The 16,394-nt window shown below is 43.6% G+C and overlaps 1 protein-coding gene across 2 annotated transcripts in view; it reads left to right on the top strand.

Annotated features, from left to right (window-relative positions):
- The first annotated feature begins 218 nt into the window (after positions 1-218).
- Nalf1 (NALCN channel auxiliary factor 1) overlaps positions 219-16,394 on the top strand; it is a 476,868-nt gene continuing 460,692 nt past the window's right edge. Inside the window, exon 1 of one of the 2 annotated variants that reach the window (XM_048456277.3) lies at positions 219-1,784. In XM_048456277.3, the coding sequence (XP_048312234.1) occupies positions 825-1,784 (960 nt within the window). In that variant the 5' untranslated portion in view covers positions 219-824. The remainder of the gene's footprint in view (positions 1,785-16,394) is intronic. The other variant, XM_048456276.3, reaches the window with a different exon arrangement.

A 16,394-nucleotide genomic window follows, 5' to 3' on the forward strand; every position in this document is an offset into this window, starting at 1 on the left:
GTGTGCCTCTAGGACGAAGATGGCGGCAACTTAGCCCGGGGACTGAAGATGACTGTGGCCTCCGGAGGCCCAGCGCAGGTGACTCGGCCCCCGGCGGCGCCCGCGGGCAGACCTGCAGCGGCCGCGGCGACAGTCGGAGCGCGGGGTGGGGGGTGGGGGGGAGGGACAGCTCCGCCGGCGGCCGCCCAGGCTCGGGGCGCGGGGAGAGCCAGCGCGAAGTAGGCGCGGGAGGCGGAGGAGAAGCCAGCGACGGAGAGGAAGGAGGAGGAAAAGGAGGAGAAGAGGAGGAGGAGGAGAGGAGGAGGGGAGGCGCTCCGGTCGCCGTCAGTGGGCAGCGGAGACGCGGCATGCCCCTGGCAGGGGAGAGCGGGCTGTCCTCAACTGGGCCATGGGGACCCGCGCGCTGACAATGCCGGGGTGACAGGAGCAGCGCCAGCCACCCCGCCACCTCCACCACCATCACCTCCCGCACTCAGCCTCCCCACCGGCCAGCACAGCACCAGCCTCCGCGTCTCTCTCTCAATCTCTCTCTCTCTCTCTCTCTCTCTCTCTCTCTCTCTCTCTCCATTATTGTCTCCCACTCTCCAGGAGATGGGGTCGGCTGATGATTAGATCGGAAGCAATATCTTTCTCTAAAGTATGGTAATATTTATGTAGAAAGAGAGAGAGAGAGAGAGAGAGAGAGAGAGAGAGAGAGAGAGAGAGAGAGAAGAAACGGGAGGAGGGGATACGGAAATTAAACCCTTTAAGTCAATGCATATTGTGGTGACACCGGCACAGGAGCCCTCACGGTGGAGTCGGCCAGGGCTGTGCGTTCCCAAAATATGACCAGGGGTGCTTGGATGTGTCGGCAGTATGACGACGGCTTAAAAATCTGGTTGGCAGCACCCCGGGAGAACGAGAAACCGTTCATCGATTCAGAGCGGGCTCAGAAATGGCGACTGTCTCTGGCCTCTCTCTTGTTTTTCACAGTCCTGCTCTCTGATCACTTGTGGTTCTGCGCCGAGGCCAAGCTGACCCGGACCCGGGACAAAGAGCATCACCAACAGCAGCAGCAACAGCAGCAGCAGCAGCAACAGCAGCAGCAGCAACAGCAGCAGCAGCAGCAACAGCAGCAGCAGCAGCGACAGCAGCAGCGGCAGCGGCAGCAGCAGAGGCAGCGGCAGCAGGAACCCTCCTGGCCCGCGCTCCTGGCCAGCATGGGGGAGTCCTCGCCCGCCGCCCAGGCACACAGACTCCTCTCCGCCTCCTCGTCCCCCACCCTGCCCCCCTCCCCGGGAGGCGGCGGCGGCGGCAGCAAGGGCAACCGAGGCAAGAACAACCGGAGCAGGGCTCTTTTTCTAGGAAACTCTGCCAAGCCGGTGTGGCGCCTGGAGACTTGTTACCCTCAGGGCGCCTCCTCCGGCCAGTGCTTCACCGTGGAGAGCGCGGACTCAGTGTGCGCCAGGAACTGGAGTCGGGGGGCGGCGGCGGGGGAGGAGCAGTCGTCCAGGGGCGCTCGGCCAACTCCGTTGTGGAACTTGTCGGATTTTTACCTTTCGTTTTGTAATTCCTACACACTTTGGGAGTTGTTCTCGGGGCTGTCCAGCCCCAGCACTTTGAACTGCAGTTTGGACGTGGTGCTCACGGAGGGCGGTGAGATGACCACGTGTAGGCAGTGCATCGAAGCTTACCAGGACTACGACCACCACGCGCAGGAGAAGTACGAAGAGTTTGAAAGTGTGCTGCATAAGTACTTACAGTCGGATGAGTACTCGGTGAAGTCATGTCCCGAGGACTGCAAGGTAGGGCCAAGACGTTCCTTTCCCCGTTACTGCGGCTTTTCTTCTGTTTCTTGTGTCTGCCTGGCTAGGGTTTTATAAGTTGAATCACGTTTGTCTGGCTATAAGAACTTGACTTCCTGCTAGAGCTGAGGACAGCTGGTGGGTTCCTTTCAGTGTCCTTGGACTATCAGGGAAGTCCATGCTTTAAGATACCAAAGTCAAGATTTTAGCTGCTTCTTCGAGCTATGCGGATGGCTCAAATTCCCTTACTGCTTGTCGGGAGGATAGAGAGGGGAGCACTGCACACAGGTAGTCAGAAGGGCTGGAGACAGGCATGGAGAAGACGGGTGGACCTGCCTACAACACTCCTCCCCTTCTAACATATCTGAAGTTGGTTGACCACGGGAACAAGATAAAGTGTAACTGTTGCTCTAAGGGGAAAACAGCCAAACGTTCGCATCTTATGGGTTTTATGGGGGTAGCTCTTGTTCCTCAGAAAGTCTGGAGGCCTGTTCTCCTTAAGACTCCTGTTTTCTCTTAGACATCTGTGTAGTTACTGACCAAGGTGGAAAGCTGTTATTAGCTACTTACCAATTGATTCTCAATGTTAGGCTGGTAATCATACTACCTTATGTAATTGCTTTTATTTTGTTTTGCTTTGTTATTTTCTTTGCATACTCTGATGAAATAGTAAAAATGACAAATCTTTGGTTCTATGAGTTAAAACTTGGGAAAATAGTAACTTATATTATAGTCAGCAAGGACTCTGACCTTGCTAATTAGCAAAGGAAAAGGCTAGGAGAGTTTCTTGGAAATTGGAGTTTGCTACCCAGGGCTGCTGGCGGTGCTGCTGTCCGAGGTTCTGAAATGGGGCTTGCCCGAGGAGGCCTAGCTATTGAAGGCTCTGCAACGACCTTAAGCTGCAAAGACCTGAGGACAGGATCTCCAGAGGTGTGACTGTTAGTTTTATAAAGTAATTTCAGAAGAGCACAAAAAATTTGTGTTGTTTTTCAAATGAACTAAGACACCACAACTTTCCATCCTTTGCCTACGTCCTCAACCCCATGCGCTCAGAGAGTCTCCTTCTCTTGCTTTCTCTGGGGGAGTGGGGTCAAGTGTCACATTGATCAAAGGGTCTGCAACGCTTTGACCCAGGGATTTTATTTTAAGACAGATCAAAAGCCACACCTGACAGCTGAGCCAAACTTACACTGACCTTGCTCATGTTTTTTCCCTTCCTTCCTTCCTTCCTTCCTTCCTTCCTTCCTTCCTTCCTTCCTTCCTTCCTTTCTCTTTTTTAAGATCGGAAACTTGAACTGGAATTCAAAATCGTCAGTTTATCGCATTAACTGAGATTTCATTTCAGTGGATAAACCAATATTTAAGTTCTCTATGTATGTTCTAACTGATTTTACTTCCACTCCTAGGAAGTAAAATCAGCTTTAGGGAGAGAAACTCACAGTGGATGACTGATGCATGTACTGCATTGCTATTTATCCCAATTGGATCGTCACATAGAGCATAAAGATAAAGAAATGACTGGTAGATAATTCTATTGCTAGTAAAAGTGTGGCATAGATTCCAATAATTTTGAGTTAAGAACAATGACAAAAACTTGCATTTCCACACTGCTGTGACTGTAAGCCCCTCATTGACACGTCTTGCTATTTTAATTTCCTTAGCTCAGGATTTAAGAGGGAGTCTGTGTTGTCAAAGGACTGCAGTCATTCTCTACCTTAGTGGAAGTGTCCAAATACATGGAAGGTTTCTTTTTCTCTTCATCTGCATTAATTCCCAACATGGAGTTTATATCAACAATAGGGAGGTCTACTGTAAATATTCTGTGATGTTATGAGGCACTCAAAGATTATATTTATATTATGTTTATATTTCTAGATAAAGTAGAATTTGTTAACACTATAAAACTCTTTTAAATAATTCTTCTTCACATTGAAAAGTAAACATGGATGCCTGTATTTCTCAGTACAACAGAACTTACTACTGGAGATGCCTTGATGCCTTGTGTTTATTTCTCAGTGGTAGAGAGGTGGCACATTACTTTGCCAGTCTGTAGGATATACTAATTGATAAACTAATTTCACAATAGATGGTTTTAGCTTAAGGTACTAGTGCTCTTGACTTACGGCAAATGAACCAACTGGTTATAGGTAGAAAATGATATGTGTATCTTTCCTTAGTTCAGTGAATAAGCTCTCTGATTATGAAAAAGTTATATATATCTTCATACAAAATATAAAAGACAGTTTAAAGTGTTTGTTGATTTTGGTGCTTGTAACTGACTTTTTGAAAACACTGGCTTATTTTACTGTAATTGCAATTACCAAATGCCTATTGTTAGAAGCTTGCTTCAGATTCGTGCAAAAAATTCCCCCATCTTATTATTTATTTATTTTTTTGGCAATTACAAAGTCAGGGATAGGCTAAAAGGATGGGATACCTAAAAATTTCAGCTGAAAGTAAACACATTGTGTCTCCATAATTGCTAGCATACTCATATAAAATAATTTAGTTGTATATAAATATACTTACTATAGATAAGATCTATAGCATTCTGTTAGGATTAGAAATTAGGGGTATTTATATTTTAGAAGAAACACATTGACTTTTTTAGCTGATATATAACTTTTTTCAGTTAAGATGTATTATTGAATTTAGTTTCTTATTCTCCCCTTATTGGAAATCCATTCTATAAAATAAGGAGTCATTAAATTAAAATTTTATGTAACATTTTTTAACGAGCTTTTCTGATCACTTATGCATTTTAAGAAACCTTAAATCACATCTACTATAATTATATGATTTGAAAGTGAACATTACAGTATATACCGATAACTACATCATGCTGGGGGATGGGGCAGTAGGATTACAAATTCCAGGCTAACATGGGCTGCTAATTAGCTTATGGTTTGTTTTGTTTTATTTTGTTTTTTTTTAAATTGTCTTGAATTCATAATAAGTACAGACCAAATACAGCCAATTTACTTTTAAAAATCCTTGCTTTGTAATGTGTTAGAAAACTAATCTGTACGCTGGTGTGCTTTTAAACATCGTGATAAATAGTTGGTCTCACTTTTTTTTTTAAAAAGCAAATATTTGCGTTCATGAAGAAATGCACACATATATAAATACATAACTTAAACATTGCCATTTAAGGTCCTTTGATTATATAAATCAGGCAGCAAAGTTGTGAGTAATTTTCTCTGTGGTTTATGACAGCATTCAAAACAGCATCTTTAGCATATTAAAGAATCTGACAAACATGTTGAAATCTTCATGTTACAGACAATATAAAAATGACATTTTCTAAACTCCAATTTACAAATATATGTCATTTTTCATGCTTGACTTTTACAAGATTTTTCTCTTCATATCACCCTTTTTTTTCCCACTAAGTCCTGACTGTTCTAGAGAATGCACTCTAAGAAAATGCGGTTTGAGGGTACATACATGTTTGTGTTGAGGGTACATACATGTTTGTGTTTCATGTGAGCTTTCATTGCTACTGACATTGTTTACTTCACACTTTCGGATACTTGCTGAAAGAACACAGGTTTGAGACTATATTCAGATGGAGGTCATGGCAAAGTCTAATACCCAGTTATGTCTGTATACATTCTAGTCTTCATGCCGCCAAGCATGCATGGACGCCCATTGTTTTATTTTTACAATCTAGTATTTAAGCTAGTGAACTGCTTGTATTTAGCAGATACAGACTGCAACACATCTCGTGAATATTAAGGACTTGAAGCTTCCCTAATATTTCGGAGTTTCTTTTTGGATCTGAACTGCTCACAGTCTCATTCGGCTTGAGGTCATTGAGTCTGAATTCTGTGATGTGGACTTTGCATACAAATGAGGAAACAAAACAGTTCTCCACAGGACTAAACTTGGTTGTCAACTTGACATACCTGGGAAGAGGTTACCCTCAATTTAAGACCTTGAATTTCCCCCATCAGTTTGGCCTGTGGGCATGTCTGCGGGGTATTTTCTTGATTAGTAATTGATGTGGAGGGGGGTGCAGTTGGAAGTACCATCCCATGGTAGGTGGTCTTCAGCTGCACAAGAAAGAGCTGAATTGTGAGTCTGCTTGCTAGTCAGTAAGCAGTGGTCTCCTGTGGTCTCTGCTTCAGTTCCTGCTCCCAGGTTCCTTCCTTGAGTTCCGGCCCTGAGACACAGTGATGTAATAAACCCTTTATCCACCCCCCCCCCCACGTTGGATTCGGTCAGTGTTTTATCACAACAGCGGAAATGCAAACCAGAGCTGCTCCTCATCTTTCTTATTTTGGTGTTCTGTCTGTAAGTTCCTAGGGAAAGTTTTTTTTTTAAAAACATATTTATTTTAGTTTACGTATCTGTGCATGTGCCTGAGTGTATGTATGTACACCATGTGCGTTCAGGATTCCACATGGGCCAGAGGAGGCACTCAATGTCCTGGAACTGGAGTCAAGGTCCTCTGCCAAAGCAGAAAGTGTTCGTAAGAACCCGGCCACTCTCTCCAGCCCGGAACACCACCTTCATTATAAGTCTGAACTTTAGCATTGCTTTGCTGTTCGTAGTGAATGTGCACATGTCACTCTCTAGAGGATGGAGAACACATCTAAGAATAGACCTTCATTTGCATTCTGCTACTTTATTATTTTCAGTTATGTCTGTAATTGAATGGGTTTTCTGCAGGATCAGGTAGTCTGGCCATGCAGATGAATAGGGCCACTTTAAAGTCAAAGATACCATCATAATCGTTTTATGACTAGATTTATGGTTTTTTTTTTAAGAAATATATTTGCAGCATGCAGTTGCTGATCTATCACTGCATTTCCCTCCTTGTAGAAAACACTTCACAATGCGCATTAATGTGAAATGTCTGCAGTGATCCAGGCCAAGAGGTGTGTTTTTACTCCAGACTTGTAACTGGGTCAGATTAGCAGCTATATAGGACATAACCTAAATGTTGATGTATGTTGGTTTTAATCACTTTTGTTGAATGAGGTCAGTGTCTGCTTATGCAAGGAGAATTAAAGGAAGGAAATAAGAAACCAAGCAGAGACCTGAACCTCACACTCCTTCTTGTGAAAAATCACAATCCACTGTGATTGCCTTTCCTGCTAAACCTAGTCTACAAGGACCAGGTATAAATATCTGGGACAGAATGTTTAGGGTTATATGAACTGTTGCTTGAATTTAATTTCTCATAAAAACATGCCAATCTTATAATGACTAAGCCCCAGGCACTTTGTTGTTCCTATAGGCTTAGGTCATAAAGTTATTTCTTTACTATCACTAGGCATAGACTGTAGATCAGTATCTGTGGGGCCATGTTGGAGGATCCTGGGCATCCTTAGAACCTCTGGTGTCTAGAGATTCTACTGGCATTTATCTGGCATCCTGTGCTTGGGCTTCCTCAAACTTTGACCAGTGATTATAAGGCTCCACCAAATTCTTTTGAAGCTTTTATCTCCATTGTGCATTAACAGTCGTAGTAAAAGTGAAACTAGCCAGATATGTTGTGGAAATGTAATACATACCCAGAGGATAGGAAATTATCCTCTATTAACCTCTAGTGAGAAGGTTGGGTGAGTAAAGTCAGCTACCTGATGCAGGGGAGAGGCAGAAGCAACGTTGGAGCTAAGGAGATGCCTGGGTGTGGAAAGGTAGGCCTGAGGACTGGCTTCTTGCTGGGCCAAGTCACCACATCCATGTTCGCAGAATGGGCCGAGCACAGGAATGCAGAGACTGAGTGACAATATTTGAGATGCCCCAACTTCATTACTTCTGCTTCTAATTTCTATTCTGCTTCAAATGTACAACATTCAGGCTTTATTGAAAGTATTCAGCTGCTTTTCAAGGCAATGTGTTGACCTCCCGGGGTACTTCACCTACTCATCTCATCAAGTCAGAGGAATTACTCATTTTTGACTCTTTTTTAAAACATTAATAAGCTGTATTTTCTTTCTTTTTTGTTTTTTTTCTGTAGCAGTACTGTAAGTATTTGACATCCATATACAGTCTTTTATAAGATACACACTGCTAATGAACACAGATTGATTCCAAGCTTAGTTTAGAAAATATTTTCTTTCTTAACAGAACCTGTTCCCTCTGCAAGGGATTAAAAATAATCATCATTTTGATCATATATTTAATATAGTTTCCTTACTGAATGATTTTAATTTGCTCTGAGGTTTCATTTCAGAATAAGATAAGTTTATCATATGTCCTTTGTTAGTAAGCCATGAATGATGGAAAATATGCAGTATATTAGAGACATGGAAATATTTAATTTTTAAGTGACGATGGCGGATCCTTGGGCTTGATGTCGTCTTCTTCTATTTATAAACAAAATGATCTCACGTGGTAGACATCTTACGGTGCATCTTACGGTGTATTTACATTCCTTTCGCGTTTAAGGACAGCTTCACTCTTGTTAATGATGTGTTCATCTTTGTGTAGGATGAGTGAATATAGTCATCATTTCTAGACGTGTGGAGGAAGCCTCTGTGTGTTGGTGGCGCCATCCTGCTCCAGAGAAGAAATGATTCCTCCTTTCTTTCCTTCCTTCTTTCTTTCTTTCTTTCTTTCTATCTTTCTTTCTTTCTTTCTTTCTTTCTTTCTTTCTTTCCTTCTTCTTCTTCTTCTTCTTCTTCTTCTTCTTCTTCTTCTTCTTCTTCTTCTTCTTCTTCTTCTTCTCCTTCTCCTTCTCCTCCTCCTCCTCCTCCTCCTCCTCCTCCTCCTTCTCCTCCTCCTTCTCCTCCTCCTTCTTCTTTTTCTTCTTTTGAGCGTTCTTCTTCTCTGTTTCCTCTCTCCCTTGTTGCTCTGGATTCTTGGTATCACCTGGTACGTCTTGCCTGCCACTTGGAAATTCAGCTGCATGTCCCACAGTCTCATGGGAAATCCAAAGTTTAGGTTTTTTTTCTTCTCTGCAGCTCCCTTCAGAAATGAAGGGTCTCTTTCCTACTGAACTGCCACTGACGTTGTTAGTACATTGAATTAAGCTGTAAAGAGTGGTGGAAACATGGTATTCACTCTCACAGACCACACTGCTAATGACACAGACATTTAAGTGTTAGGAGCAGCCAACGGGGTTCAGAACTTCTTAGAAATCAGAAACGATTTTACTGCGTTCAATCTCCATGTCTGCCTTGTGAGATAAACCTGGGGTTGGTTGGCTTCATTAGTATTGACTTCTGGTGAGGCAAAACAGCATATGTCAAAAATCATTTACCTCTTCCTAGCACATAAAAGAAAAATAAGAGAAAGAAGAGGAGAGATGTGGCTCCCCTTTCTCTTTAAGAACACGCTCCCAGGGCCCAGAAAATCTTCTCTAGAGTTCATCTCTTGAAGTTCCTATCATTTTCCAACCAGCCTAGGCCTGGAATCAAACTTTTAGAACATGGATCTTGGGAAATTCAAACTTGAGAAAAATAAAAATAGTTTTGAGAAAGATAAAATTAGTCAAGAGTGTTATACACTGCAGAAAGGACATGTAAGTCAGGAAGGAACTGGTGAGACAGTTTAGTGGGTAAAGGTGTTCGCTGCACAGACACTGAGCACATCAGTTTAATGCCTGGATCCTATGTTATGGAGGAGAAGCATAAACTACACAAGCTGTTCTCTGAGCTCCACTTCTGTGCTGTGTGTATTAAACATGCACGCACACACGCACACGCATGTGCGCGCACACATACATACACACACACAAATATACACACACAGACACGCACACGCATGCGTGCGCACACACACACACACGCGTGCGCACACACACACACAGACACACACACAAATATTTTTTAAAATTATGTCAATGAATTTGGCAGTTGGATCCTGATGACATTACACTTGTAGATTTAGTAAATGAGAAGAACAGAGGCCAAGGGTGCTGGGTGAAGATGTAAGTTGCCAGTGAATGAAGACAAATCCAGCTACTTTCTTTAAGTTTGTCACAGAAAAGAGAAAGTAACTGGACATCAGCTTCTTCGAAGAAACAACTTACAATGAAATGAACCTGATACTTACAGCTATTGATCTAAAGACCTAGACAAGAGTGGGGAGTTGGACAAACTGTATTCATCAAAGTGGATGGTTTTATGTCTCCACCATTGCTAAAGCTTTTGGGGAGGTAGGATCACACACTCTTTAACATCCAGACTCCCTCTTACCACTATGCCTCTAAGACGAACAGTAATTTACTTGCAGTCATCCAGAAAATAAATACAACCTCAGTTAGAATATGCTGTAAACAAATATAAATCTTATTTCCAAATAATATAAAATATTGAATGGTTTTAAGCATTGGATCAGCCATTGTATAGCATATGCTGCTAAAGTTGCTATCTTTAGGAATAAGTTGGCAACTAAATTATATATGGTCTTCTTACTAGACATGCTGAATAGAAAATACCAAAAATAAAAAAATAAAAACGAGGCTTGAATTTAGTAGGGATTGTAGTGAAATGATTAGATGACTTAATGCAGACTGGCTTAGGTCTCACTTTCATCATTTGCTTCTTCCATGACACTGCCCAAGTGACCAACAACAGGGGCTCTAGCCAGCCTCTTCCATAAAGCTGTGCCTTAGATAGGGATTTTGTTGCTGTGAAGAAACGTCATGACCACAGCAACTCTTACAAAGGAAACATTTAATTGAGGTGGCTCTTTTACAGTTTAAGAGTTTCAGTCCATTATCATCATGGTGGGGAGTTATGCTGGCATGCAGGCAGACATGGTGCTGGCAAAGTACATCTTGCAGACAACAGAAAATTGACTGAGATACTGCATGGTATCCTGTGCACAGGAAACCTCAAAGCCCACCTCTATAGTGACACACTTCCTCCAACAAAGCCACACCTACTCCAACAAAGCCACACCTCCTAATAGTGCCACTTCTGATGAGCTTTTGGGGACCAATTGCGTTCAAACTACCTCAGTGTGTCTCTTGTTTATGTGAGCTTATTTAACCAGGATAGTGATGCCCGTAAGTGGTAACAAGTCATTAAAACCCATGGCAAACACCATGAAAACTGATGTCTTCCTCACCTGAAGTCTTAGGAGTTTTCTGGTCACTCATTCACAGGTTTCATAAGTAGACATTTCATTACACATAATGGAGTCCTGAGCTGTTGTACAGGACTACGTTCTGCTTTCTGAGAAAGGTGACTGAATTATTTAGTAACTCTCAAACACAATGTTAAACCAAAGCTCAGATGAAATGAAAGAGTTGCAGTCTCTGTATTTCAGATTAGGAATGAACACAAGCTCTGTTTCAGCCTGAATAGATCCTGTCGGTGACCTAAGCAGACCATCAGGGAGGGTTGGTGAGGAAGATCAGGGTGTTATCCATAACCTCCTCAGTTCAAGGGTAAGAATAGTCTTGAGGGAACTGGGTGGTGGTGGTGCACACCTTTAATTCCAACACTGGGGAGGCAGAGACAGGCAGATCTCTGGGAGTTTGAGGCCAGCCTGTTCTGCAAGAGCTAGTACCAGGACAGGCTCCAAAATTTCAGAGAAACCCTGTCTCGAAAAGACAACAACAACAAAAGAACTGTTTTGAGGGTATCTTGCTAGAAACTGAAAGGTCAGAAGCATCTGGATGCAGTTTTAAAGATGGTGTATGGAACTTTGACCTCCTATAGTTACATAGTATTTGTAAAATTCTGTGTTCTTCACTGTAGCACATATACACAGGCACTCTGTTTGTAAAAATTAGTATTCTTTTGACTAGACAGTAGGGAAGAAGTCCTGTAGCAGATGGCCTTGGCTTTGAACCAGACTCACTGGACATGGTAGCTACAGCATGTGCCAGAGTGCAGCGGACAAAGTGGGGTCAAAGGAAGACTGTATCCTCTGCTCCATGGCTGGGGTGATGCTTCCCCGGAGAAAACAAAGATGCAACAAAACACGGTGACAGGTGACAGGCATCACCCAGGAGAAGTTTGGTATCTGTGCTTCCACGGTGGTTCCAAGGAGACGAAAGGGCCTCTCTAGGTGTTTCTGCAGCACAGTCCACAGAAGGCAAATGGTTCTGTGGAAGGGCCTGCTGCAGAGGGATGCTGGGAGGAAATCAGGAGCAAGTGAGATGAGTCCTGGGTCCTGTCCAGCATGACCCTTGATAGCATCTTTGCTTGGACTATACGGTTGCTTGATAGTCTGAGTTATTCCTTCTGACACTTTCTCCATGCAGTAAGGACTCCACAATGCGAACTGTGCAATGAGAATGCCATTGGCAGCCCCGGGCAAAGAGGAGAGTCCTTCACAGGGATAAATGAGCAGTTTTCTTAGTCTAACGGCCATTCTTCTTCATCTTTTACCATTCTCGTTCCTGGCAATAGCACTTGGTTCTGAAAAGGGCAGGTCACAGCAATGTCAATATAACATTATCCTCTGTTTCCTGTCCATGTATTTATTTGGTCTGAATATTTTAAAGGCTAGTAAGCCCAGCATATATCCCTGTCATGGGAGAGGGAGGAACTGAGGATAACACATAAGTGAACATCTGAGTGACACAGTCCTTCTACCCTGTGCTTGTATAGATCACTGTTGTATTCTCAAACACTCCTCTTGAGCATGTATGACCCAGTGCCATGGTGGCACCAGGATAGAAAAGTTTGATCCTTCCTCTGTGCTTCCCTACATTTATTTTGACATACTAATTCAATCCTATAGCTATTTCTCTGTGGAGTCAGCAAGACTGAAATCCCTTGATAAGGGATTACACTCTCTTATTGGTTTCTTGGAATCAACAAATCACATAAAGGCAACCCAAGAAAATATATCCGTTTTATTTAATTTTAATATTTTTAGAGAATGCCATGCATGAGTATTGTGTGTCCTGCCCTTTTCTCTCCCTCTTCTAGCTTCTTCTGTGTCTGCCAATTCCCTCTCAGATTATTGACTTCTTTACATATTACTGTTATACACACACACACACACACACACACACACACACTCACACCCTTCTGAATCCATTTAGTGTTGTTCTCTTGCTCATGTGTTTTTAGGGCTGACCACTTGGGACTGGATAATCTTTGGAGAGGTCTACCTATCTATGGAGATTCTTCCTCCCTCAGCAGCCATTAGCTCTTCATCCAGGGGTGGGGCCATGTCAGACTTCCTCTAGTCACACTGACATATCCATTGGTGCGCTAGTATGTAAGTTTTATTTGGGTGACTCTGTTGTCCAGATGTCACGGTGACACCTTCCTTGTCCTGCACAGAAGGCCTTACCTTCCACGAGGCGATTTAAACCAGCCCCATATGACTAAATGCCAGATGGTAGTGGGTTGAAAATCTGGCTCTGTCATGAGTCATCCCCCCAAAACAGTCGACATCAGGGGCCAAGTGAGCTTTCTTCAGCAAATGGGGTACCTAGCACGGAGAGAGGTTAGGGAACATGCAAGGACCTCACAGTTCAGCACAGCAGGCCAAGGATTTCAGCCGATTACCATTTGGCTCTCAGTCACGTGGGACTTGTTTTAAATTGTATTTATTGTCTGTTTTGGCACCCACCTTGTGTTTATGATCATTTGGGTTTCGGTTTGTTTGTTTGTTTGGGAGGAAATGAAACAGATGGACGGGAGGATCATAGCAGGAGTGGATGGGACAAAAATCAGCTTGCACATAAAAGTAAAGACCTTGTCTTTTCATCTTTTATCAGCGCCCAATGGCATCAGCTTGAGATTATAAATTAAAGTGTTCCAGAACATTAGAAGGGTCCAGGCCATTTGTCTGAGAGAGCAATCCCAATGAGGGGATCGCTGGGAAGAAGCGAAGAGTAAGTGTCTGATTAAGAGTGCCTACTGAGTCTTTTCTTAGGTAGTTACCTCCTGCTCAGACTACTCTGAGAACAGTGATGACATCACATAGTTTGAGCCCTCAGCACTGCTTGAACACTGAGCAGGAAGCAAACACTGGAGACTTTATCCCAACCTCAGGAAGCCGCTCTCATCCAAGCCATGCTTTTGCTAGTCTAGTTGACAAGCCTGGCAGAGATCTTGAACTTGGTTTCCAGAGGGGATTTTGTTTTTAAAGGCAATGGGGATAAGTTCACTCTTAAGAATCAGAGAAGCTGTTAAGAGTCATCTGGGAAAAACAAATATTTTTTTAAAAGGTCAGTCTGAATTTGAAAATGCGCAGGGACAGGATTCTTCTGCCTAGAATGAGCACTGGCTGCTCTAGGCCATGAGGTAAGAACGGGTCCACACACAAACCTCCCGAGACATTGGCATTGTGCTGAAATGTAAGCAAAACAGTGGGGAAAGTCAGGCAACTCACACAGTGCTCCGGGAGCATTTCGTCTGCTCGGCTCTGTGGGCTGTCTAGAAGTGAGAGTGTTCGTGTCTGGTCTGTCATTTATATGCTTGAGAATTTCATACATAAGCACTGTTTACATATTTGAACCCACCTTTCACCCTGGCCCAACTCTTCATAGATTCCTCTTACTCTCCCCCAAATCCACAGCTCTTTCTTTTAAATTATTATTGTTACATATATAAATGAATGTGCATATATGTATATTATATATACATATGTGCGTGTGTGTGTGTATGGATATATACAACCTACTGAATCCACCTAGTGTTGCTTGTATTTATGTGTGTTTAGTATTGATCACTTGAGATTGGGTAGGGTTTTTATTGCTGTGACAAGACACCATGACCCAAAGGTTGGGAAGAAAGGGTTTATTTGGCTTATACCTCCATATTGTTGTTCACTATCAAAGGAAGTCAGGGAAAGGACTCAAACAGGGCCGGAACCTGGAGGCAGGAGCTGATGCACAGACCATAAGAGGGGTGCTACTTAGGGGCTTGCTACTCATAGCTTGCTCAGTCTATTTTCTTATAGAACCACCAGCCCTGGCATGACTCCACCCACAATGGGGTGGGCGCTTTCCCATCAATAACTGATTAAGACAATGTCCTACAGGTTTTCCTGATTTTATGGAGGCATTTTCTCTCCCCACTCCCCACTACTCTTTCTTTTATTTTTTATTAAACATAGAGTCTTCTCTTACAAAATGCACCCCAATCACATTTTCTTCTCTCTCTATTCCTGCTAGATTCCCCAATCTCTCTTCTGCCCAGGTACCCTCTCCCTTCATTTCTTCTCCAGAAAAGAGCAGGTCTCCAAGAGATACCAGCCAAGCAGGACAAAACAAGAAACAATAAGACATAGTGCAATTCAATAGGAGGAAAAGAGTCCCAAGTGCAGACAGAGGAGTCAAAGATGTACCTGCTTCCACTGTTAGGAGTCTCACAAAAACATCAAGCTAACAGCCATAACATATAGGCAGAGGACCTGGTGCAGGCTAACTAAGGAGACCATGTGAGCCCTGTTTAGTTGATTTAATTCAGTAGGCCATGTTCTCCTGGTGACCCCATCCCCTCTGACTCCAACAGTCTTTTCTCCACCTCTTTCATGGGATTCCCCAATCTCTGAGGGGAGGAACCTGATGGAAATCTCCAATTTAGACTCTCTCTGTGTATTATGTCTGACTGTGGGTTTGCTTCCATCTGTTGCTATGGGAAGCTTCTGATGATGCCTGGACAAGACATCAATCTATGAGTGCAGCAGAATACCATTAGAAATCATGCTGCTGATTTTTTTTTATTTTTTATCTTTTGCCTGTCATGCTTGGTTCTAAGCTACATCTCTGAGCTACCCAGTCCCCAGTCCTTGGCTATCTAGACTGCTAGACTGTGTAAGCATGGTCTCTCTCTCTCTCTCTCTCTCTCTGTGTGTGTGTGTGTGTGTGTGTGTGTGTGTGCCTCAAGTTAAAACAAGCATTGGTTGGCCACTCTCTCAAGTCCTGCACAAGTATTGCCCAGCAAATCTTGCAGACAGGCCAGATTGTAGGTGAGGGGTTTTGTGGCTCAGTTGGTGTCTACGTTTTTCTTTCTGTAGCCTGCAGCTCCTTTTCTCTCATAAAGAAGCTACAGAGTAGGAGAAGGTTCCATGCAGGCACCAGTTTGACCTCTCTAGGTTCGGCATGCTGTGTGGATGCTGTCCTTGGCAGTGGGGTCTCACTGTCAGTTTTCAGAGAGCAGCCTCTGTCCTTGCATCGACCTGGCTTGTTAGTGACCTCTGCTGCACCTCCTCAACCACCAGCTCCACTGAACGTAACCCAGTCTCACTCTGGAAGTTTTGCCTGCTGCATAAGATGGCCGGTTGAGATTCCACATAGGAGTCCTCATTAGGGTCACCCTCATGGATTTCGGTGGACTGGGTTTCCACACTACCTCCCACCTGCCCCCTCCAATTCCAGCTGCCTGTCCCCACACTCTTTCCTCACTCCCCTCACCTGATCCCTCCTACTCTTCTTGCCACCAGCCATTTTCTTACTGAGATTCCTTCCTCTCCAATGACTTTAGTTTGTGTCAAGCTGACAGAAAACGACCCAACACACCTCCTGACAGCTGTTGATTGCCTGTAGTTCTTCATCCAGGGCGGGGACACCTTGTGAAATTCCCCCTGTCCACACTGGCATGTCAACTGGTACTGCCATGACGCCTGCCTTGTTTAGGCAACCATATTGGTTGATATTTGATATGTACCAATTCCTTTTGATGTCTAGAAGACACTGTCTTGCATCAAACATCCCAATGCACTGGTTCTTATACT

This window comes from Myodes glareolus, chromosome 23 (genome assembly GCF_982192425.1).
Source record: "Myodes glareolus chromosome 23, mMyoGla1.1, whole genome shotgun sequence".
NCBI lineage: Eukaryota > Metazoa > Chordata > Mammalia > Rodentia > Cricetidae > Myodes > Myodes glareolus.